This window comes from Schistocerca serialis, chromosome 11, assembly GCF_023864345.2.
Source record: "Schistocerca serialis cubense isolate TAMUIC-IGC-003099 chromosome 11, iqSchSeri2.2, whole genome shotgun sequence".
NCBI classification, from domain to species: domain Eukaryota; kingdom Metazoa; phylum Arthropoda; class Insecta; order Orthoptera; family Acrididae; genus Schistocerca; species Schistocerca serialis.
Window position 1 is genome coordinate 133,974,278 of NC_064648.1, and position 23,359 is coordinate 133,997,636.

The 23,359-nt window shown below is 46.7% G+C and overlaps 1 protein-coding gene across 1 annotated transcript in view; it reads right to left on the reverse strand.

The window, feature by feature from the left end:
* Window positions 1-23,359, reverse strand: part of LOC126427387 (procollagen-lysine,2-oxoglutarate 5-dioxygenase) — a 460,163-nt gene that overhangs the window by 295,226 nt on the left and 141,578 nt on the right. Inside the window, exons 3-4 of the mRNA XM_050089740.1 lie at window positions 20,545-20,678; window positions 14,760-14,923 (exon numbers count right to left, since the gene is read on the reverse strand). Coding sequence (XP_049945697.1) covers window positions 14,760-14,923; window positions 20,545-20,678 — 298 coding nt within the window. The remainder of the gene's footprint in view (window positions 1-14,759; window positions 14,924-20,544; window positions 20,679-23,359) is intronic.

Sequence of the window (23,359 nt, forward strand, 5' to 3'; positions counted from 1 at the left end):
TGGGTTCAGTAGTAGAGGGTAGGAGGAGTCGGGGCAGACCAAGGAGAAGGTACCTGGATTCGGTTAAGAATGATTTTGAAGTAATAGGCTTAACATCAGAAGAGGAACCAATGTTAGCACTGAATAGGGGATCATGGAGGAATCTTATAAGGGGGACTATGCTCCAGACTGAACGCTGAAAGGCATAATCAGTCTTAAATGATGATGATGATGACGATCCCCCGTATGGCACCTGAGATGACAGACCCTAGGATAGGGTGAGAGAAGGTGTGGACTCACCGCCGGAGTTGAGGAAGCGCTTGCCGCGGGTGATGGTGGGGTCATGTTACACGCATGGGAGAAGCAAGGTTACCCAAGACTCATGGGTTCAGTAGTAGAGGGTAGGAGGAGTCGGGGCAGACCAAGGAGAAGGTACCTGGATTCGGTTAAGAATGATTTTGAAGTAATAGGCTTAACATCAGAAGAGGAACCAATGTTAGCACTGAATAGGGGATCATGGAGGAATCTTATAAGGGGGACTATGCTCCAGACTGAACGCTGAAAGGCATAATCAGTCTTAAATGATGATGATGATGACGATCCCCCGTATGGCAGCTGAGATGACGGACCCTACGATAGGGTGAGAGAGGGTGTGGACTCACCGCCGGAGTTGAGGAAGCGCTTGCCGCGGGTGATGGTGGGGTCATGTTACACGCATGGGAGAAGCAAGGTTACCCAAGACTCATGGGTTCAGTAGTAGAGGGTAGGAGGAGTCGGGGCAGACCAAGGAGAAGGTACCTGGATTCGGCTAAGAATGATTTTGAAGTAATAGGCTTAACATCAGAAGAGGAACCAATGTTAGCACTGAATAGGGGATCATGGAGGAATCTTATAAGGGGGACTATGCTCCAGACTGAACGCTGAAAGGCATAATCAGTCTTAAATGATGATGATGATGACGATCCCCCGTATGGCAGCTGAGATGACAGACCCTAGGATAGGGTGAGAGAGGGTGTGGACTCACCGCCGGAGTTGAGGAAGCGCTTGCCGCGGGTGATGGTGGGGTCATGTTACACGCATGGGAGAAGCAAGGTTACCCAAGACTCATGGGTTCAGTAGTAGAGGGTAGGAGGAGTCGGGGCAGACCAAGGAGAAGGTACCTGGATTCGGTTAAGAATGATTTTGAAGTAATAGGCTTATCATCAGAAGAGGAACCAATGTTAGCACTGAATAGGGGATCATGGAGGAATCTTATAAGGGGGACTATGCTCCAGACTGAACGCTGAAAGGCATAATCAGTCTTAAATGATGATGATGATGACGATCCCCCGTATGGCAGCTGAGATGACAGACCCTAGGATAGGGTGAGAGAGGGTGTGGACTCACCGCCGGAGTTGAGGAAGCGCTTGCCGCGGGTGATGGTGGGGTCATGTTACACGCATGGGAGAAGCAAGGTTACCCAAGACTCATGGGTTCAGTAGTAGAGGGTAGGAGGAGTCGGGGCAGACCAAGGAGAAGGTACCTGGATTCGGTTAAGAATGATTTTGAAGTAATAGGCTTAACATCAGAAGAGGAACCAATGTTAGCACTGAATAGGGGATCATGGAGGAATCTTATAAGGGGGACTATGCTCCAGACTGAACGCTGAAAGGCATAATCAGTCTTAAATGATGATGATGATGACGATCCCCCGTATGGCAGCTGAGATGACAGACCCTAGGATAGGGTGAGAGAGGGTGTGGACTCACCGCCGGAGTTGAGGAAGCGCTTGCCGCGGGTGATGGTGGGGTCATGTTACACGCATGGGAGAAGCAAGGTTACCCAAGACTCATGGGTTCAGTAGTAGAGGGTAGGAGGAGTCGGGGCAGACCAAGGAGAAGGTACCTGGATTCGGTTAAGAATGATTTTGAAGTAATAGGCTTAACATCAGAAGAGGAACCAATGTTGGCACTGAATAGGGGATCATGGAGGAATCTTATAAGGGGGACTATGCTCCAGACTGAACGCTGAAAGGCATAATCAGTCTTAAATGATGATGATGATGACGATCCCCCGTATGGCAGCTGAGATGACAGAACCTAGGATAGGGTGAGAGCGGGGGTGGACTCACCGCCGGAGTTGAGGAAGCGCTTGCCGCGGGTGATGGTGGGGTCATGTTAGACGCATGGGAGAAGCAAGGTTACCCAAGACTCATGGGTTCAGTAGTAGAGGGTAGGAGGAGTCGGGGCAGACCAAGGAGAAGGTACCTGGATTCGGTTAAGAATGATTTTGAAGTAATAGGCTTAACATCAGAAGAGGAACCAATGTTAGCACTGAATAGGGGATCATGGAGGAATCTTATAAGGGGGACTATGCTCCAGACTGAACGCTGAAAGGCATAATCAGTCTTAAATGATGATGATGATGACGATCCCCCGTATGGCAGCTGAGATGACAGACCCTAGGATAGGGTGAGAGAGGGTGTGGACTCACCGCCGGAGTTGAGGAAGCGCTTGCCGCGGGTGATGGTGGGGTCATGTTACACGCATGGGAGAAGCAAGGTTACCCAAGACTCATGGGTTCAGTAGTAGAGGGTAGGAGGAGTCGGGGCAGACCAAGGAGAAGGTACCTGGATTCGGTTAAGAATGATTTTGAAGTAATAGGCTTAACATCAGAAGAGGAACCAATGTTAGCACTGAATAGGGGATCATGGAGGAATCTTATAAGGGGGACTATGCTCCAGACTGAACGCTGAAAGGCATAATCAGTCTTAAATGATGATGATGATGACGATCCCCCGTATGGCAGCTGAGATGACAGACCCTAGGATAGGGTGAGAGAGGGTGTGGACTCACCGCCGGAGTTGAGGAAGCGCTTGCCGCGGGTGATGGTGGGGTCATGTTACACGCATGGGAGAAGCAAGGTTACCCAAGACTCATGGGTTCAGTAGTAGAGGGTAGGAGGAGTCGGGGCAGACCAAGGAGAAGGTACCTGGATTCGGTTAAGAATGATTTTGAAGTAATAGGCTTAACATCAGAAGAGGAACCAATGTTAGCACTGAATAGGGGATCATGGAGGAATCTTATAAGGGGGACTATGCTCCAGACTGAACGCTGAAAGGCATAATCAGTCTTAAATGATGATGATGATGACGATCCCCCGTATGGCAGCTGAGATGACAGACCCTAGGATAGGGTGAGAGCGGGGGTGGACTCACCGCCGAAGTTGAGGAAGCGCTTGCCGCGGGTGATGGTGGGGTCATGTTACACGCATGGGAGAAGCAAGGTTACCCAAGACTCATGGGTTCAGTAGTAGAGAGTAGGAGGAGTCGGGGCAGACCAAGGAGAAGGTACCTGGATTCGGTTAAGAATGATTTTGAAGTAATAGGCCTAACATCAGAAGAGGAACCAATGTTAGCACTGAATAGGGGATCATGGAGGAATCTTATAAGGGGGACTATGCTCCAGACTGAACGCTGAAAGGCATAATCAGTCTTAAATGATGATGATGATGACGATCCCCCGTATGGCACCTGAGATGACAGACCCTAGGATAGGGTGAGAGAGGGTGTGGACTCACCGCCGGAGTTGAGGAAGCGCTTGCCGCGGGTGATGGTGGGGTCATGTTACACGCATGGGAGAAGCAAGGTTACCCAAGACTCATGGGTTCAGTAGTAGAGGGTAGGAGGAGTCGGGGCAGAACAAGGAGAAGGTACCTGGATTCGGTTAAGAATGATTTTGAAGTAATAGGCTTAACATCAGAAGAGGAACCAATGTTAGCACTGAATAGGGGATCATGGAGGAATCTTATAAGGGGGACTATGCTCCAGACTGAACGCTGAAAGGCATAATCAGTCTTAAATGATGATGATGATGACGATCCCCCGTATGGCAGCTGAGATGACAGACCCTAGGATAGGATGAGAGAGGGTGTGGACTCACCGCCGGAGTTGAGGAAGCGCTTGCCGCGGGTGATGGTGGGGTCATGTTACACGCATGGGAGAAGCAAGGTTACCCAAGACTCATGGGTTCAGTAGTAGAGGGTAGGAGGAGTCGGGGCAGACCAAGGAGAAGGTACCTGGATTCGGTTAAGAATGATTTTGAAGTAATAGGCTTAACATCAGAAGAGGAACCAATGTTAGCACTGAATAGGGGATCATGGAGGAATCTTATAAGGGGGACTATGCTCCAGACTGAACGCTGAAAGGCATAATCAGTCTTAAATGATGATGATGATGACGATCCCCCGTATGGCACCTGAGATGACAGACCCTAGGATAGGGTGAGAGAGGGTGTGGACTCACCGCCGGAGTTGAGGAAGCGCTTGCCGCGGGTGATGGTGGGGTCATGTTACACGCGTGGGAGAAGCAAGGTTACCCAAGACTCATGGGTTCAGTAGTAGAGGGTAGGAGGAGTCGGGGCAGACCAAGGAGAAGGTACCTGGATTCGGTTAAGAATGATTTTGAAGTAATAGGCTTAACATCAGAAGAGGAACCAATGTTAGCACTGAATAGGGGATCATGGAGGAATCTTATAAGGGGGACTATGCTCCAGACTGAACGCTGAAAGGCATAATCAGTCTTAAATGATGATGATGATGACGATCCCCCGTATGGCACCTGAGATGACAGACCCTAGGATAGGGTGAGAGAGGGTGTGGACTCACCGCCGGAGTTGAGGAAGCGCTTGCCGCGGGTGATGGTGGGGTCATGTTACACGCATGGGAGAAGCAAGGTTACCCAAGACTCATGGGTTCAGTAGTAGAGGGTAGGAGGAGTCGGGGCAGACCAAGGAGAAGGTACCTGGATTCGGTTAAGAATGATTTTGAAGTAATAGGCTTAACATCAGAAGAGGAACCAATGTTAGCACTGAATAGGGGATCATGGAGGAATCTTATAAGGGGGACTATGCTCCAGACTGAACGCTGAAAGGCATAATCAGTCTTAAATGATGATGATGATGACGATCCCCCGTATGGCAGCTGAGATGACAGACCCTAGGATAGGGTGAGAGAGGGTGTGGACTCACCGCCGGAGTTGAGGAAGCGCTTGCCGCGGGTGATGGTGGGGTCATGTTACACGCATGGGAGAAGCAAGGTTACCCAAGACTCATGGGTTCAGTAGTAGAGGGTAGGAGGAGTCGGGGCAGACCAAGGAGAAGGTACCTGGATTCGGTTATGAATGATTTTGAAGTAATAGGCTTAACATCAGAAGAGGAACCAATGTTAGCACTGAATAGGGGATCATTGAGGAATCTTATAAGGGGGACTATGCTCCAGACTGAACGCTGAAAGGCATAATCAGTCTTAAATGATGATGATGATGACGATCCCCCGTATGGCAGCTGAGATGACAGACCCTAGGATAGGGTGAGAGAGGGTGTGGACTCACCGCCGGAGTTGAGGAAGCGCTTGCCGCGGGTGATGGTGGGGTCATGTTACACGCATGGGAGAAGCAAGGTTACCCAAGACTCATGGGTTCAGTAGTAGAGGGTAGGAGGAGTCGGGGCAGACCAAGGAGAAGGTACCTGGATTCGGTTAAGAATGATTTTGAAGTAATAGGCTTAACATCAGAAGAGGAACCAATGTTAGCACTGAATAGGGGATCATGGAGGAATCTTATAAGGGGGACTATGCTCCAGACTGAACGCTGAAAGGCATAATCAGTCTTAAATGATGATGATGATGACGATCCCCCGTATGGCAGCTGAGATGACAGACCCTAGGATAGGGTGAGAGAGGGTGTGGACTCACCGCCGGAGTTGAGGAAGCGCTTGCCGCGGGTGATGGTGGGGTCATGTTACACGCATGGGAGAAGCAAGGTTACCCAAGACTCATGGGTTCAGTAGTAGAGGGTAGGAGGAGTCGGGGCAGACCAAGGAGAAGGTACCTGGATTCGGTTAAGAATGATTTTGAAGTAATAGGCTTAACATCAGAAGAGGAACCAATGTTAGCACTGAATAGGGGATCATGGAAGAATCTTATAAGGGGGACTATGCTCCAGACTGAACGCTGAAAGGCATAATCAGTCTTAAATGATGATGATGATGACGATCCCCCGTATGGCAGCTGAGATGACAGACCCTAGGATAGGGTGAGAGAGGGTGTGGACTCACCGCCGGAGTTGAGGAAGCGCTTGCCGCGGGTGATGGTGGGGTCATGTTACACGCATGGGAGAAGCAAGGTTACCCAAGACTCATGGGTTCAGTAGTAGAGGGTAGGAGGAGTCGGGGCAGACCAAGGAGAAGGTACCTGGATTCGGTTAAGAATGATTTTGAAGTAATAGGCTTAACATCAGAAGAGGAACCAATGTTAGCACTGAATAGGGGATCATGGAGGAATCTTATAAGGGGGACTATGCTCCAGACTGAACGCTGAAAGGCATAATCAGTCTTAAATGATGATGATGATGACGATCCCCCGTATGGCAGCTGAGATGACAGACCCTAGGATAGGGTGAGAGAGGGTGTGGACTCACCGCCGGAGTTGAGGAAGCGCTTGCCGCGGGTGATGGTGGGGTCATGTTACACGCATGGGAGAAGCAAGGTTACCCAAGACTCATGGGTTCAGTAGTAGGGGGTAGGAGGAGTCGGGGCAGACCAAGGAGAAGGTACCTGGATTCGGTTAAGAATGATTTTGAAGTAATAGGCTTAACATCAGAAGAGGAACCAATGTTAGCACTGAATAGGGGATCATGGAGGAATCTTATAAGGGGGACTATGCTCCAGACTGAACGCTGAAAGGCATAATCAGTCTTAAATGATGATGATGATGACGATCCCCCGTATGGCAGCTGAGATGACAGACCCTAGGATAGGGTGAGAGAGGGTGTGGACTCACCGCCGGAGTTGAGGAAGCGCTTGCCGCGGGTGATGGTGGGGTCATGTTACACGCATGGGAGAAGCAAGGTTACCCAAGACTCATGGGTTCAGTAGTAGAGGGTAGGAGGAGTCGGGGCAGACCAAGGAGAAGGTACCTGGATTCGGTTAAGAATGATTTTGAAGTAATAGGCTTAACATCAGAAGAGGAACCAATGTTAGCACTGAATAGGGGATCATGGAGGAATCTTATAAGGGGGACTATGCTCCAGACTGAACGCTGAAAGGCATAATCAGTCTTAAATGATGATGATGATGACGATCCCCCGTATGGCAGCTGAGATGACAGACCCTAGGATAGGGTGAGAGAGGGTGTGGACTCACCGCCGGAGTTGAGGAAGCGCTTGCCGCAGGTGATGGTGGGGTCATGTTACACGCATGGGAGAAGCAAGGTTACCCAAGACTCATGGGTTCAGTAGTAGAGGGTAGGAGGAGTCGGGGCAGACCAAGGAGAAGGTACCTGGATTCGGCTAAGAATGATTTTGAAGTAATAGGCTTAATATCAGAAGAGGAACCAAAGTTAGCACTGAATAGGGGATCATGGAGGAATCTTATAAGGGGGACTATGCTCCAGACTGAACGCTGAAAGGCATAATCAGTCTTAAATGATGATGATGATGACGATCCCCCGTATGGCAGCTGAGATGACAGACCCTAGGATAGGATGAGAGAGGGTGTGGACTCACCGCCGGAGTTGAGGAAGCGCTTGCCGCGGGTGATGGTGGGGTCATGTTACACGCATGGGAGAAGCAAGGTTACCCAAGACTCATGGGTTCAGTAGTAGAGGGTAGGAGGAGTCGCGGCAGACCAAGGAGAAGATACCTGGATTCGGCTAAGAATGATTTTGAAGTAATAGGCTTAACATCAGAAGAGGAACCAATGTTAGCACTGAATAGGGGATCATGGAGGAATCTTATAAGGGGGACTATGCTCCAGACTGAACGCTGAAAGGCATAATCAGTCTTAAATGATGATGATGATGACGATCCCCCGTATGGCAGCTGAGATGACAGACCCTAGGATAGGATGAGAGAGGGTGTGGACTCACCGCCGGAGTCGAGGAAGCGCTTGCCGCGGGTGATGGTGGGGTCATGTTACACGCATGGGAGAAGCAAGGTAACCCAAGACTCATGGGTTCAGTAGTAGAGGGTAGGAGGAGTCGGGGCAGACCAAGGAGAAGGTACCTGGATTCGGCTAAGAATGATTTTGAAGTAATAGGCTTAACATCAGAAGACGAACCAATGTTAGCACTGAATAGGGGATCATGGAGGAATCTTATAAGGGGGACTATGCTCCAGACTGAACGCTGAAAGGCATAATCAGTCTTAAATGATGATGATGATGACGATCCCCCGTATGGCAGCTGAGATGACAGACCCTAGGATAGGGTGAGAGAGGGTGTGGACTCACCGCCGGAGTTGAGGAAGCGCTTGCCGCGGGTGATGGTGGGGTCATGTTACACGCATGGGAGAAGCAAGGTTACCCAAGACTCATGGGTTCAGTAGTAGAGGGTAGGAGGAGTCGGGGCAGACCAAGGAGAAGGTACCTGGATTCGGTTATGAATGATTTTGAAGTAATAGGCTTAACATCAGAAGAGGAACCAATGTTAGCACTGAATAGGGGATCATTGAGGAATCTTATAAGGGGGACTATGCTCCAGACTGAACGCTGAAAGGCATAATCAGTCTTAAATGATGATGATGATGACGATCCCCCGTATGGCAGCTGAGATGACAGACCCTAGGATAGGGTGAGAGAGGGTGTGGACTCACCGCCGGAGTTGAGGAAGCGCTTGCCGCGGGTGATGGTGGGGTCATGTTACACGCATGGGAGAAGCAAGGTTACCCAAGACTCATGGGTTCAGTAGTAGAGGGTAGGAGGAGTCGGGGCAGACCAAGGAGAAGGTACCTGGATTCGGTTAAGAATGATTTTGAAGTAATAGGCTTAACATCAGAAGAGGAACCAATGTTAGCACTGAATAGGGGATCATGGAGGAATCTTATAAGGGGGACTATGCTCCAGACTGAACGCTGAAAGGCATAATCAGTCTTAAATGATGATGATGATGACGATCCCCCGTATGGCAGCTGAGATGACAGACCCTAGGATAGGGTGAGAGAGGGTGTGGACTCACCGCCGGAGTTGAGGAAGCGCTTGCCGCGGGTGATGGTGGGGTCATGTTACACGCATGGGAGAAGCAAGGTTACCCAAGACTCATGGGTTCAGTAGTAGAGGGTAGGAGGAGTCGGGGCAGACCAAGGAGAAGGTACCTGGATTCGGTTAAGAATGATTTTGAAGTAATAGGCTTAACATCAGAAGAGGAACCAATGTTAGCACTGAATAGGGGATCATGGAAGAATCTTATAAGGGGGACTATGCTCCAGACTGAACGCTGAAAGGCATAATCAGTCTTAAATGATGATGATGATGACGATCCCCCGTATGGCAGCTGAGATGACAGACCCTAGGATAGGGTGAGAGAGGGTGTGGACTCACCGCCGGAGTTGAGGAAGCGCTTGCCGCGGGTGATGGTGGGGTCATGTTACACGCATGGGAGAAGCAAGGTTACCCAAGACTCATGGGTTCAGTAGTAGAGGGTAGGAGGAGTCGGGGCAGACCAAGGAGAAGGTACCTGGATTCGGTTAAGAATGATTTTGAAGTAATAGGCTTAACATCAGAAGAGGAACCAATGTTAGCACTGAATAGGGGATCATGGAGGAATCTTATAAGGGGGACTATGCTCCAGACTGAACGCTGAAAGGCATAATCAGTCTTAAATGATGATGATGATGACGATCCCCCGTATGGCAGCTGAGATGACAGACCCTAGGATAGGGTGAGAGAGGGTGTGGACTCACCGCCGGAGTTGAGGAAGCGCTTGCCGCGGGTGATGGTGGGGTCATGTTACACGCATGGGAGAAGCAAGGTTACCCAAGACTCATGGGTTCAGTAGTAGGGGGTAGGAGGAGTCGGGGCAGACCAAGGAGAAGGTACCTGGATTCGGTTAAGAATGATTTTGAAGTAATAGGCTTAACATCAGAAGAGGAACCAATGTTAGCACTGAATAGGGGATCATGGAGGAATCTTATAAGGGGGACTATGCTCCAGACTGAACGCTGAAAGGCATAATCAGTCTTAAATGATGATGATGATGACGATCCCCCGTATGGCAGCTGAGATGACAGACCCTAGGATAGGGTGAGAGAGGGTGTGGACTCACCGCCGGAGTTGAGGAAGCGCTTGCCGCGGGTGATGGTGGGGTCATGTTACACGCATGGGAGAAGCAAGGTTACCCAAGACTCATGGGTTCAGTAGTAGAGGGTAGGAGGAGTCGGGGCAGACCAAGGAGAAGGTACCTGGATTCGGTTAAGAATGATTTTGAAGTAATAGGCTTAACATCAGAAGAGGAACCAATGTTAGCACTGAATAGGGGATCATGGAGGAATCTTATAAGGGGGACTATGCTCCAGACTGAACGCTGAAAGGCATAATCAGTCTTAAATGATGATGATGATGACGATCCCCCGTATGGCAGCTGAGATGACAGACCCTAGGATAGGGTGAGAGAGGGTGTGGACTCACCGCCGGAGTTGAGGAAGCGCTTGCCGCAGGTGATGGTGGGGTCATGTTACACGCATGGGAGAAGCAAGGTTACCCAAGACTCATGGGTTCAGTAGTAGAGGGTAGGAGGAGTCGGGGCAGACCAAGGAGAAGGTACCTGGATTCGGCTAAGAATGATTTTGAAGTAATAGGCTTAATATCAGAAGAGGAACCAAAGTTAGCACTGAATAGGGGATCATGGAGGAATCTTATAAGGGGGACTATGCTCCAGACTGAACGCTGAAAGGCATAATCAGTCTTAAATGATGATGATGATGACGATCCCCCGTATGGCAGCTGAGATGACAGACCCTAGGATAGGATGAGAGAGGGTGTGGACTCACCGCCGGAGTTGAGGAAGCGCTTGCCGCGGGTGATGGTGGGGTCATGTTACACGCATGGGAGAAGCAAGGTTACCCAAGACTCATGGGTTCAGTAGTAGAGGGTAGGAGGAGTCGCGGCAGACCAAGGAGAAGATACCTGGATTCGGCTAAGAATGATTTTGAAGTAATAGGCTTAACATCAGAAGAGGAACCAATGTTAGCACTGAATAGGGGATCATGGAGGAATCTTATAAGGGGGACTATGCTCCAGACTGAACGCTGAAAGGCATAATCAGTCTTAAATGATGATGATGATGACGATCCCCCGTATGGCAGCTGAGATGACAGACCCTAGGATAGGATGAGAGAGGGTGTGGACTCACCGCCGGAGTCGAGGAAGCGCTTGCCGCGGGTGATGGTGGGGTCATGTTACACGCATGGGAGAAGCAAGGTAACCCAAGACTCATGGGTTCAGTAGTAGAGGGTAGGAGGAGTCGGGGCAGACCAAGGAGAAGGTACCTGGATTCGGCTAAGAATGATTTTGAAGTAATAGGCTTAACATCAGAAGACGAACCAATGTTAGCACTGAATAGGGGATCATGGAGGAATCTTATAAGGGGGACTATGCTCCAGACTGAACGCTGAAAGGCATAATCAGTCTTAAATGATGATGATTATGACGATCCCCCGTATGGCAGCTGAGATGACAGACCCTAGGATAGGATGAGAGAGGGTGTGGACTCACCGCCGGAGTTGAGGAAGCGCTTGCCGCGAGTGATGGTGGGGTCATGTTACACGCATGGGAGAAGCAAGGTTACCCAAGACTCATGGGTTCAGTAGTAGAGGGTAGGAGGAGTCGGGGCAGACCAAGGAGAAGGTACCTGGATTCGGCTAAGAATGATTTTGAAGTAATAGGCTTAACATCAGAAGAGGAACCAATGTTAGCACTGAATAGGGGATCATGGAGGAATCTTATAAGGGGGACTATGCTCCAGACTGAACGCTGAAAGGCATAATCAGTCTTAAATGATGATGATGATGACGATCCCCCGTATGGCAGCTGAGATGACAGACCCTAGGATAGGATGAGAGAGGGTGTGGACTCACCGCCGGAGTTGAGGAAGCGCTTGCCGCGGGTGATGGTGGGGTCATGTTACACGCATGGGAGAAGCAAGGTTACCCAAGACTCATGGGTTCAGTAGTAGAGGGTAGGAGGAGTCGGGGCAGACCAAGGAGAAGGTACCTGGATTCGGTTAAGAATGATTTTGAAGTAATAGGCTTAACATCAGAAGAGGAACCAATGTTAGCACTGAATAGGGGATCATGGAGGAATCTTATAAGGGGGACTATGCTCCAGACTGAACGCTGAAAGGCATAATCAGTCTTAAATGATGATGATGATGACGATCCCCCGTATGGCAGCTGAGATGACAGACCCTAGGATAGGATGAGAGAGGGTGTGGACTCACCGCCGGAGTTGAGGAAGCGCTTGCCGCGGGTGATGGTGGGGTCATGTTACACGCATGGGAGAAGCAAGGTTACCCAAGACTCATGGGTTCAGTAGTAGAGGGTAGGAGGAGTCGGGGCAGACCAAGGAGAAGGTACCTGGATTCGGCTAAGAATGATTTTGAAGTAATAGGCTTAACATCAGAAGAGGAACCAATGTTAGCACTGAATAGGGGATCATGGAGGAATCTTATAAGGGGGACTATGCTCCAGACTGAACGCTGAAAGGCATAATCAGTCTTAAATGATGATGATGATGACGATCCCCCGTATGGCAGCTGAGATGACAGACCCTAGGATAGGATGAGAGAGGGTGTGGACTCACCGCCGGAGTTGAGGAAGCGCTTGCCGCGGGTGATGGTGGGGTCATGTTACACGCATGGGAGAAGCAAGGTTACCCAAGACTCATGGGTTCAGTAGTAGAGGGTAGGAGGAGTCGGGGCAGACCAAAAAGAAGGTACCTGGATTCGGCTAAGAATGATTTTGAAGTAATAGGCTTAACATCAGAAGAGGAACCAATGTTAGCACTGAATAGGAGATCATGGAGGAATCTTATAAGGGGGACTATGCTCCAGACTGAACGCTGAAAGGCATAATCAGTCTTAAATGATGATGATGATGACGATCCCCCGTATGGCAGCTGAGATGACAGACCCTAGGATAGGATGAGAGAGGGTGTGGACTCACCGCCGGAGTTGAGGAAGCGCTTGCCGCGGGTGATGGTGGGGTCATGTTACACGCATGGGAGAAGCAAGGTTACCCAAGACTCATGGGTTCAGTAGTAGAGGGTAGGAGGAGTCGGGGCAGACCAAGGAGAAGGTACCTGGATTCGGCTAAGAATGATTTTGAAGTAATAGGCTTAACATCAGAAGAGGAACCAATGTTAGCACTGAATAGGGGATCATGGAGGAATCTTATAAGGGGGACTATGCTCCAGACTGAACGCTGAAAGGCATAATCAGTCTTAAATGATGATGATGATGACGATCCCCCGTATGGCAGCTGAGATGACAGACCCTAGGATAGGATGAGAGAGGGTGTGGACTCACCGCCGGAGTTGAGGAAGCGCTTGCCGCGGGTGATGGTGGGGTCATGTTACACGCATGGGAGAAGCAAGGTTACCCAAGACTCATGGGTTCAGTAGTAGAGGGTAGGAGGAGTCGGGGCAGACCAAGGAGAAGGTACCTGGATTCGGCTAAGAATGATTTTGAAGTAATAGGCTTAACATCAGAAGAGGAACCAATGTTAGCACTGAATAGGGGATCATGGAGGAATCTTATAAGGGGGACTATGCTCCAGACTGAACGCTGAAAGGCATAATCAGTCTTAAATGATGATGATGATGACGATCCCCCGTATGGCAGCTGAGATGACAGACCCTAGGATAGGATGAGAGAGGGTGTGGACTCACCGCCGGAGTTGAGGAAGCGCTTGCCGCGGGTGATGGTGGGGTCATGTTACACGCATGGGAGAAGCAAGGTTACCCAAGACTCATGGGTTCAGTAGTAGAGGGTAGGAGGAGTCGGGGCAGACCAAGGAGAAGGTACCTGGATTCGGTTAAGAATGATTTTGAAGTAATAGGCTTAACATCAGAAGAGGAACCAATGTTAGCACTGAATAGGGGATCATGGAGGAATCTTATAAGGGGGACTATGCTCCAGACTGAACGCTGAAAGTCATAATCAGTCTTAAATGATGATGATGATGACGATCCCCCGTATGGCAGCTGAGATGACAGACCCTAGGATAGGATGAGAGAGGGTGTGGACTCACCGCCGGAGTTGAGGAAGCGCTTGCCGCGGGTGATGGTGGGGTCATGTTACACGCATGGGAGAAGCAAGGTTACCCAAGACTCATGGGTTCAGTAGTAGAGGGTAGGAGGAGTCGGGGCAGACCAAGGAGAAGGTACCTGGATTCGGTTAAGAATGATTTTGAAGTAATAGGCTTAACATCAGAAGAGGAACCAATGTTAGCACTGAATAGGGGATCATGGAGGAATCTTATAAGGGGGACTATGCTCCAGACTGAACGCTGAAAGGCATAATCAGTCTTAAATGATGATGATGATGACGATCCCCCGTATGGCAGCTGAGATGACAGACCCTAGGATAGGATGAGAGAGGGTGTGGACTCACCGCCGGAGTTGAGGAAGCGCTTGCCGCGGGTGATGGTGGGGTCATGTTACACGCATGGGAGAAGCAAGGTTACCCAAGACTCATGGGTTCAGTAGTAGAGGGTAGGAGGAGTCGGGGCAGACCAAGGAGAAGGTACCTGGATTCGGTTAAGAATGATTTTGAAGTAATAGGCTTAACATCAGAAGAGGAACCAATGTTAGCACTGAATAGGGGATCATGGAGGAATCTTATAAGGGGGACTATGCTCCAGACTGAACGCTGAAAGGCATAATCAGTCTTAAATGATGATGATGATGACGATCCCCCGTATGGCAGCTGAGATGACAGACCCTAGGATAGGATGAGAGAGGGTGTGAACTCACCGCCGGAGTTGAGGAAGCGCTTGCCGCGGGTGATGGTGGGGTACTGCACGGCCAGGGCCTCGTCGGGCCAGCAGAAGCCCTCCGCAGAGAACAGCACGCGCGCCCCAGTCCGCTCGAACTGATCCAGGATGCGCTCCGGGTCTGCCAGCACCACCACGTCGTAGCTGCAACACACACACACACAGCGCCAATGCACACCCTTCCTCAGCTTCTAACACCATAGCACTAAAGCTCTGCTGATTTATTTTTGTTCTGTTTAATGTTACATCGTTGAGCTTCTGTAAATGTTGTTTGATTGAATCGATAACACAAAATTGTAATACTCGTTTCTTTGTAAAAACTTTGATGTCATGGTTTGATTCTATGCAATGTAGTATATGTGATATTTAAATTGTCTCAATTGGAGGGAGACAAAACTTACTGTGTTGTTGTTGTTGTTGTTGTTGTGCTCTTCAGTCCTGAGACTAGTTTGATGCAGATCTCCATGCTACTCTATCCTGTGCAAGCTTCTTCATCTCCCAGTACCTACTGCAACCTACATCCTTCTGAATCTGCTTAGTGTATTCATCTCTTGGTCTCCCTCTACGATTTTTACCTTCCACGCTGCCCTTCAATACTAATTTGGTGGTCCCTTGATGCTTACTGTACTTACTGTATATGACTGTAGTTTGTGTGTGAATAACTTTGTGTAGAACTACCAATATATGCAAATATTCTGTTTTATTTAATATGTTTGGTCGCTGTTATGTGAACTGATGACCTTCACTTAGGGTTCTTAGTTATTTAAAGTGTTGTGCTTCCCCTCGGGAACGGAACTGTATAGCGCGCGCAAAATGTGGTGGGCACAGTTAGAAAGGTGGAACCGAGAGTCAGTCGGGGACGAGCTACCAAACTATGAACTGCTCATGTAAAAGTTGTGTATTGTGCTGGTTCTGAGAGAGGCTTTTCCTGACGCTCTCCAATGCCTCGGATGGATGGATAAAGAGCTGGAACTATTCTGAAATTGGTATCTATTACCGCTGCCAAGAAATGACAGAGTCCATCAATTCTACCTGCAAATCCATCTACCAACATGCACATGCTACCACATTGCGCAATCACTGTAATGTACAGTGAAGGATCAGCTCATAGGATGTTACAGTGTGCCCAAATATAAGATAAAATTTGATTGAACTCTTGTACCTACCGTGACTTATCCTCTGTCACACATCCACCTAGGGCCCCTCACACGCTAAAGTATTTACCGAGTGTCCTTTATTCCAAAGACTGTCCTTAATTACAAAGAAAGCAGGTGGTGACAGATGTGAAAATTACCGAACTATCAGTTTAATAAGTCACAGCTGCCAAATACTAACACGAATTCTTTACAGATGAATGGAAAAACTGGTAGAAGTCGACCTCGGGGAAGATCAGTTTGGATTCCGTAGAAATATTGGAACACGTGAGGCAATACTGACCCTACGACTTACCTTAGAAGAAACATTAAGGAAAGGCAAACCTACATTTCTAGCATTTGTAGACTTACAGAAAGCTTTTGACAATGTTGACTGGAATACTGTCTTTCAAATTCTAAAGATGGCAAGGGTAAAATACAGGGAGCGAAAGTCTATTTACAATTTGTACAGAAACCAGATGGCAGTTATAAGAGTCGAGGGAAGCAGTGGTTGGGAAGGGAGTGAGACAGGGTTGTAGCCTCTCCCCAATGTTATTCAATCTGTATATTGAGCAAGCAGTAAAGAAAACAAAAGAAAAATTCGAAGTAGGTATTAAAATCCATGGAGAAGAAATAAACACTTTGAGGTTCGCCGATGACATTGTAATTCTGTCAGAGACAGCAAAGGACTTGGAAGAGAAGTTAAACGGAATTGACAGTGTCTTGAAAGGAGGATATAAGATGAACATCAACAAAATCAAAACGAGGATAATGGAATGTAGTCGAATTAAATCGGGTGATGCTGAGGGAATTAGATTAGGAAATGAGACACTTGAAGTAGTAAAGGAGTTTTGCTATTTGGGGAGCAAAATAACTGATGATGGTCGAAGTAGAGAGAATATAAAATGTAGACTGGCAATGGCAAGGAAAGCGTTTCTGAAGAAGAGAAATTTGTTAACATCGAGTATAGATTTAAGTGTCAGGAAGTCGTTTCTGAAAGTATTTGTATGAAGTGTAGCCATGTATGGAAGTGAAACGTGGCCGATAAATAGTTTAGACAAGAAGAGAATAGAAGCTTCCGAAATGTGGTGCTACAGAAGAATGCTGAAGATTAGATGGGTAGATCACATAACTAATGAGGAAGTATTGAATAGAATTGGGGAGAAGAGGAGTTTGTGGCTCAACTTGACGAGAAGAAGGAACTGGTTGGTAGAACATGTTCTGAGGCATCAAGGGATCACAAATTTAGCATTGGAGGGCAGCGTGGAGGGTAAAAATCGTAGAGGGAGACCAAGTGATGAATACACTAAGCAGATTCAGAAGGACGTAGGTTGCAGTAGGTACTGGGAGAAGAAGAAACTTGCACAGGATAGAGTAGCATGGAGAGCTGCATCAAACCATTCTCAGGACTGAAGACCACAACAACAACAACTTTATTGAAGGCTTATTACAATTAATATGGCAATAGAGTGTGCTAAAATTACTATTGTTTGTTGAAAGGATCTTACAAATATTTCAAATTTGTGTTTCACTGCAGTAAAAGTTCACAACTGCAACCGTTGAGAGTTATATGTTCATGCTTGCTAAGTACTTGTTTCTCTTGTGTATTGAAAGTGTGTTTAGTTTGCTCTGCTACAGTGGTCAAGATTAAGGGTCTCCCCCCACTGAAAGAATTCAAATGCACAAAGTTACTTAATTATAGAATGTTTTAATTACTCTTGCTTTTCAAGTGAAATTCTGTACAATATTGGGTTCCTCTTGTCTACTGAAAGTGCATAATAATGGTGTAACAAGATACACAGTTTGTCTAATATCCCATGCTAGATAACGATTAATAGAAAGACAACTATCTATGAAAACAGTAACTTCTTTATTCATAAGACAGTGAGAAGTAATCTGTTAGTGCACTCCATTTAATTTTAATTCAAAATAAAAAGTTGTTTAGTAGTTAGAGACTTAATCTACGCACAATAACTAATTTTGCTGTACACCGTATCTATGTTTCATTTCAGATAGGAATATGTTTGAAAAGTAATATCGAACCTATGTTCAAATTTTGATTCTAAAGTGCACTGTAATAATAATATTATTGAAACCACTCAGTTTGACTAAGCCCTGAAGATAGTAGTGTGTATCGTTATCTGTTCTGCTCTAGCTGTCAACTCCAAACTTAACGTTAATATATGCAGGTGTCAGAGTTCATTGCACTCGTGTGTGGCAAAATATAGTTTGTGTTTGTCCGTTAAAGTTACTCATACCCACTTTCTTAAACAAAAATGTTAATCATTCTCACGCCTAATTAGGCTGGCGACCGTTTTTTTATTCTTTGAACCGTGTGGATAAGTAAATCATTGTTTGTTACTGTTTGAATATTTACGTAATTCTGACTTTCACTTCGGATAAGCTACCTCCGTTAGGTACAAAACATAACAAAATTCCTCTCAGAGGGTAACACTGTCCTATTGCTTTATACCATAATTGCTTTAACAAGATAGTTTTATTTCACGACCTGCCTCTAACTTTAAGGTTATGGTATAGCTGTAGCAGATGGTATTGTTATAAACTGTCCTCATTTCTTTAATACTCTTATTCATCCATCCTACCCTGTATCCACTGTTTCTTTCACTTCTTCCCCCACTCTTCTCATTTACCTGTTCACTTCCCTTTCGTTTCATTCCTGTGCACTTTCTTAAGTCAATATTTCATCCTTCTCATAACACTGCTCTCTTCCTTAATTCTCCCCACTTATTTGCTTCCTTCCTTTTATTCTCCTCATTTCCAGGTTCCTTCTATCATTCTATTCACTTAATTAATTCCTTTTTTCATTCTACTGTCTTGTCTGCTTCCTTCTATCGTTCTTCTCACTTATCTGCTTTCTCATTTGCGTGTTTATTCCTTCTTTGCTTTCATGTTTCATTCTACTAACTTTCCTACTTTCTCCTTTCATTCCACTCACTACCCTGCTTTCATCTCTGTATGTCCATCCTGTTGCCCCCTTCTTTCTTTGCTAGCCTTTTTTGCTCCCATCTCTATTGTCTACTTTCTGCCTCCTTTCTTTACTCTTACACTTCACTTTCCACTTTTACTTCTGCCCATCCACTTCTACATCCACCCTCCCGTTTCAAATTCCATCTTTCCACTTCAATTTCCACACTTCGAGTCCAACTTCAGCTTCCATTTATCCACTTCAATTGCCACACTTCTACTTCAGTTACTGGCCTTCTACTTCTTCATCCATCCTTCTCCACTTCTACTTACACCCTTCTCCAATACTACTTGCAGACTTCTCCACTTCTATATACTCCCTTCTCCACTTCTACTTTCACCCATCTTCACTTCCACTTGCTCACTTCTTCACTCTTACTTCCATTTTTCTCCGCTACAAATTCCCCCTTCTCCACCCCCACTGGCTCCCTTCTACACTTCCATTTCCATTTTTCTCCACTACAAATTTCACCCTTCTCCACTTCTACTTGCTCCATTCTGCACTTCTACTTCCATTCTTCTCTGGTACAAGTTCCATCCCTCTCCACTTCTACTTCCACCCTTCTCCACTCCCAATTCCTCCCTTCTCAAATTGCCCCTTCCTCTTTCTGTTGACCCTTCCTTCATCCCCTACCCCCTCCTTCCATTCTTATTCCCTCCTTCCCACTTATTTGTCACTTTCTGTTTGGCCCAAAGAAGGCAGACATAGAATTCTCATAGAGAGGCACAAACTATTTAAATGAGCTTGAATGGTGCTGTGCAATGTGTACACACGGATTTTCAGTCATGTATATGAAATTCTACCTCTAATAACACTCTCACCAAGTTCAAAATGTTCAAATGTGTGTGAAATCTTATGGGACTTAACTGCTAAGGTTATCAGTCCCTAAGCTTACACACCACTTAACCTAAATTATCCCAAGGACACACACCCATGCCCGAGGGAGGACTCGAACCTCCACCGGGATCAGCCGCACAGTCCACGACTGCAGCGCCTCAGACCGCTCGGCTAATCCCGCGCGGCTTCTCAGCAAGTCATTCCATATAAGGGAGCTCTTAGCTCTGCAAACCTCCTAGCATTGTAGGAGTCAGTCTGTTTGTGGAGTGGTTACCCTTAATAGACTCTCTACTGGTCTTCAGTGAAGCTTTCCTGGGTCTCAAAACAGTCCCTTGGACCTTGTAATGACTAACTGTGGCAGTGGTTCAAGTGTGGCCTCCTTCAAGGCCTCTCAGCGTCCAGTCCTGCCTAACAGAGAGCTAATTTTGTCTTTGTGGGATTAAAACAACAGATTGGACTCTATTCGTAGAACAAGTCTGCATCGCCACCCATTCTCTGAGAATCGTAGAGAAATGTGTGAAAAATGGTCGCTTGTCCACTGTGATGCGATCTGTTATTCACCTCGTTTTATCTGGCTAATCTTCCATCTTTCCATGTCTACTTGCGCCCTTCCAATTCAACTACCTTCTTTCGATTTCAACTTCCACACTTCCACTTTACCTCGTGTTACCTGTACACTATCTTCGGGATGTACGGACGGTAGGGGTCCCACGCTCAGTTAGCCCTGAATGCCACGCCTCTGCTTCCCACACAGAGGGCAGCCGGCAGTTTTTTGGTCTGTCCTCACCCTTTGCAGCCACGGTGCTCACCTGTCAGTGAACATGATGACCTTGTCGGGGTCGTCCTTGTGGTTTTCGAGCTCCTCCCGCAGCAGGTTCACCTTGAAGCCTCCACCTGCGTAGTTCATGTTGCCCCCTTTCCACGCCTGGCCCATCCCTAGCACCTGCAAAAAGAGAATTGCATTTGTTATTGAATCTAAGTAAATTAACTGTCTCGAGTATCAGTATCGATTAACAAATGAATGCGACTCTCAACCATTTTTCAATCAATCAATCGTCGATTCATCAATCATTGGTGCGATTAATCTAACCTTCAAAATTTCAGACAGTCATCCACCCACTCAATTAACCAATCAATATAGCCACCAACCAATCAATTTATTTATCTATATATCAATAAGTCCAACATCACCTTGCCGACCAGTTTTACCTCTGTAATATACTTAAATTTTTTCAGTATGTATTTCAGCCTCAGGGAACTCAAATGCTATCATTAGCATTTTCGACTCATTATCAAGATAGCAAATTTTAATAATGACAACTGAAGCTTAAGAGACTTGTCCGGAAGAAGCAAAATCGAAATAAGTGGGATATTGAGGAACGGAGGAATGATGATATGTGTTTGAACTTCTGTGAGCCTATAGGTACTACGATAATGACTGCAACACTACAGAGTTCAGTTGAAGAGGGATGGACATCTCTAGAAAGAATAATTAGAAATGTTGGAATGGAGAACCGAACAAGCTGGGTTTCACGTGATCGTTGCTTTCAAAATCCATATTGGTTCCTAAGGAGGAGATTTTCGGCCTCCACAAGTGTCATAACATGCAAGCATAAAACATATTTCAGAATTCTACAGCCGACCGACGTCGTAGAGGTAGGCCTATAGTTTTGTGCGTCTGTTCGACGACCGTTCTTGAAAACTGGCATTACCTGTGCTTTTTTCCAGTTAGGAGTAATCCACTAAATTACAGGCCCATATCATTAACGGGTAGATCATATAACTAATCAGGAGGTATTGAATAGAATTGGAGGGAAGAGAAATTTGTGGCGCATTTTGACTAGAAGAAGGGGTCGGTTGGTAGGGCATATTCTGAGGCATCAAGGGATCACCAATTTAGTATTGGAGGGCAGCGTGGATGGTAAAAATCGTAGAGGGAGACCAAGAGATGAATACACTAAACAGATTCAGAAGGATGTAGGTTGCAGTAGGTACTGGAAGATGAAGAAGCTTGGACAGGATAGAATAGCATGGAGAGCTGCATCAAACCAGTCTCAGGACTGAAGACCACAACAACAACCATTAACGTCGATATGCAGCAGGATTTTGGAACATATAGTGTGTTCGAACATTATGAATAACCTCGAAGAAAATGGTCTATTGACACACGGTCTACATGGGTTTAGAAAACATCGTTCATATGAAACACAACTAGCTCTTTATTCACATGAAGTGCTGAATGCTAATGACAAGGATTTCAGATCGATTTCGTATTTCTGGATTTCCGGAAGGCTTGTGACACTGTACCACACAAGCAGCTTGTAGTGAAATTGTGTGCTTATGGAATATCGTCTCAGTTATGTGACTGCATTTGTGGTTTCCTGTCAGAGAGGTCACAGTTCGTAGTAATTGACGGAAAGTCAACGAGTTAAACGGAAGTGATTTCTGGCGTTCCCCGAGGGAGTGTTAAAGACCCTCTGCTCTTCCTTATCCATATAAACGATTTGGGAGACAATCTGAGCAGCCGTCTTCGGTTGTTTGCAGATGACGCTGTCGTTTATCGACTAATAAAGTCATCATAAGATCAAAACAAACTGCAAAACGATTTAGAAAAAATATCAGAATGGTGCGAAAAGTGGCAGTTGACCCTAAATAACAAAAAGTGTGAGGTCATCCACGTGAGTACTAAAAGGAACTGTTAAACTTCGGTTACACGATAAATCAGTCAAATCTAAAGGACGTAAATTCATCTAAATACCAAGGAATTACAATTACAAACAACTGGAAGGAACAGATAGAAAATGTTGTGGGGAAGGTTAATCAAAAACTGCGTTTTACTGGCAGGACACTTAGAAAATGTAACAGATCTACTGAGGAGACTGCCTACACTACGCTTGTCCGTCCTCTTTTAGAATACTGCTGCGCGGTGTGGGATCCTTACCAGATAGGAATGACTAAGTACATCGAAAAAGTTCAAAGAAAGGCAGCACGTTTTGTATTATCGCGAAATATGGGAGAGTGTCACAGAAATAATACAGGATTTGGGCTGCACATCATTAGGTTCCAATCACCAACTATCTCCTCAAAATGCGAATTTAACACCGACCTACATAGGGAGATACGGTCACCACGATAAAATAAGGGAAATCAGAGCTCGTACGGAAAGATACAGGCGTTTGTTCACTCCGCGCGCTATACGAAATTTGAATAATAGAAAATTGTGAAGGTGGTTGATGAACCCTCTGCCAGGCACTTAAATGTGATTTGCAGAGTATCCAGGTAGATGTAGATCAGGAGCACTCCCCCCCCCCCCCCCCCAAAGACACACGGTATACTGCTGCCAGATGAGAGGCAAGTTCTTTCGCATACTCTGTATAGAATCGAATTGGTATCCTGTCAGCCTTCCCTCCGTTGAGCGATTTCAGTTGCTTTTCTAATCCGTGGTCACTTATTTCGATACCTCTCAATTTAACATTCGTGCAGTGCTAATTTTAACATTCGTGCGGTGCCGGAAGCACTGCAGTGCGAGAGTCCTCTCTGAAACAGTTTTCGAAAAAGACCTTTCCCACTTCAGCCTTCTCTCTGTCATCCTCTGTTTCAGTACCATTACAGTCACAGAGTGTC